This window comes from Etheostoma spectabile, chromosome 2, assembly GCF_008692095.1.
Source record: "Etheostoma spectabile isolate EspeVRDwgs_2016 chromosome 2, UIUC_Espe_1.0, whole genome shotgun sequence".
Taxonomy (NCBI): domain Eukaryota; kingdom Metazoa; phylum Chordata; class Actinopteri; order Perciformes; family Percidae; genus Etheostoma; species Etheostoma spectabile.
This window is the reverse complement of record NC_045734.1, coordinates 23,683,019-23,685,679: the sequence shown is the minus strand read 5'-3', so window position 1 is coordinate 23,685,679 and position 2,661 is coordinate 23,683,019. Positions and strand designations below refer to the sequence as shown.

General features: G+C 41.5%; 1 protein-coding gene across 1 annotated transcript in view; it reads right to left on the bottom strand.

Annotated features, from left to right (window-relative positions):
• xylt1 (xylosyltransferase I) overlaps positions 1 to 2,661 on the bottom strand; it is an 82,707-nt gene that overhangs the window by 13,518 nt on the left and 66,528 nt on the right. Inside the window, exon 8 of the mRNA XM_032542244.1 lies at positions 1,266 to 1,531. Within this exon, the coding sequence (XP_032398135.1) occupies positions 1,266 to 1,531 (266 nt within the window). The remainder of the gene's footprint in view (positions 1 to 1,265; positions 1,532 to 2,661) is intronic.

Sequence of the window (2,661 nt, the reverse complement as noted above, 5' to 3'; positions counted from 1 at the left end):
TTTAACAGATGTTTGAAAAACAGCTGTAAGCCAATAGATCATTTTGAGGTTTGACAGATGGAAACATGTTTCCTTTTTCTACTAAGCTTGAACCACAGGACATTAGATCACCCACAATGCAGCAGCGGGAGAGGGGTGGGGGGTGGGGTGGAGGGGGGAGTTCGGGCTTGGCATTGCCACTGGACTCCCCTTCTACTAGCTGCAAACCATCACAGTAAGAGGACTATCTCAGCTGACACGAGGCGATCGTTTTCACGTTGCCTCCTAGATTTTCTCTACCAAAGCAAGCGACGCATCACTCGAAGATGCCATCAGTCAGTTTACCTGATGATTTTTGAAACTTTCCTGGGTAGAACAATATGACATAGCAGTTTGGATGACTACCAACATAAACTACAGCAGGTGCAATCACAGTGTGCTTTCCTCCATGCTGTGTTCCATAGATTTTTCTGTTATCATGTCTCATGAGGGGGAAAAGTCGTCTTGTTTATTGATGTCATTAAGATGAACATAAAGACACCATCTTAATGTTTTGTGCTATTGTCAGTGTCATTTTTGTTGTTTTATCTTTTGTTTCGAGGTTAGATGCCTTTTATGAGATCCACCGGGCTTTCTGTCACACATACACAAATTGGCACTTACACCTCTGCTTTCTGTTCTCAATCAGCACATTTAATTTGTCACAGTTTGTTTTTTAATCACTTTGCATCTGGGTTTCATAGCTGTGCAAATAAACTCAAGGAAAGCTAACCTTAAATGCTCCTACACCAGATGCTCCTAAAATATATGCTATTAAAAAAACCTTACTGAAGTACAGTCCATGAAGCCTAAATGTTTCATTTGGCCATTACGTATGAAAACATAGTGTGGTTTTCCCTCTTCACTTTAACCACATACTATATGTTAACAACACTGGAATTCACACATTTCCACTAATAATAAACTGGCCTGAGGGGATAGCTTTCCATGCTATGACTCAAATAGCCTCATTATCTGGTCAATTGTCATATCATGTTACAAAATGAATAGCATTACCCAGAACTCCTTGCTATCCTACTTCCACGAAAAGTGATGCCAGGCAGACAATACATCGACACAAAAGGTTTAAATAAATGTTGTGGTTTCAAATGCCAACATGGGCGTGGTTGGCTTTTCAGAGTAAAAACAAACTCCAGTGCACCTGTGGTTGTCGGTGCAGGTGTGTCATGATGCTATGATGAGCGAAAAAGCATATTTGCATGGTTGAATGTGTTTACGAGACTAACCTGCAGCTGTGATCTTTTGGGTTTCCCTGCAGCGAGGCAGCAGCTCTGGCCAGGCCCAGCCGTGAGAAGGAGTGGAAGTACGTGAGCTGCGTGTCTGACAGAGTGGCCACGCCATCTGGCTCCTCGTACACGTTCTCCCAGTATGACTTTAGGGCCTGCGTTCCCTGGGGAAACGGTCCAAACAGGTAGGCGTCCAGCTGGTTCACTATCTCCTGGTTCACGCTGGCTTCAAACTTCCTGGCAAAAAATGTGGGACGCACTGTTTGCTGCAGAGGGAGAGGGAAGGAGGGAAGGGAGGGGGACATAACAGCAAAGCAGGGAGGGAAGAGATAAATAGAAGAAAAAAGGAGAAGATTAGGAAATGGTGGTATGCCAGGATGGCAAGGGAACAAATATGATGTTTTAGATGTGTGTGGGCAGAGAAATAAAAAGAGAAGGTAGACTAGGGATGGTAGAAAAAGGAGGTAAATCTTTTCTGTAATGGAATGTGAATGAATTATTACAAACATTAAAATCAAAACGTTCATTCATTTGCAGATTAGATGTTCTATTTGCATTACATCTTGTGTTCTCTTTCCCAGGGGGTACAAGATACATTCGAGGGATCGTGAGGTAAATAAAAGAGGGCCCCACTGATTTAGCATTACACTCATAACATTGTCAGACTTACTATGGACAGTTTAAAAAAACAAAAAACAAACAGAGATAGTATCTTGTTTATTCCACATAGTCTTTCTCCTTGTCTCCGATGCCTACATTACCCTCAACACAACTAGACCGCCAACAGTTCGGTCAGAGGTTCTGGTGTGCTATGCTGGCAGCGGTGGCCACAGGCAGAGATCAGGACCCGGGTACAGAGGTCTGTTACGCTAACTTCACTTGAGGTAATTTATCAGACTGAATCCGCTGGATAATACATCTATTTTCACATAATACGCATGATCGTACCCTCTCATGTTGTCCTCGGGTCAAATTTGACCTGTTTAAAAAATGTCTAAATCAGAAATATGGGTTTCTTTTTAACAAAATTACCATGAAGAAGGATGGATTCTGTACAACGCTCTTTGCAAGTACAATTAATCATCACTCGTATTCAATTTTGTGTGTTTTATTCAATTTTATAGAATTTGAAAAAAACAAAACAAATGTAAATGGTTTGAAAAACGTATCCTCACTAAACTCTTTCACTCAACATACCATTCCTCTGAAAAGTGATAGTTTTTTTGATTCGGGAGGACAACAAGTGCACGGTTGACAGAAAGAAAAGAGGAAAGCACGTCTTACATGGAGGCACAAAATGATGCCTCAGAAGCATCAATAATGTCCTTATACACTTTTCTGTATTTATCCATCCATTCATCATCCCTTTTCTCAACAGTTCCTTGTATTTGTCGCT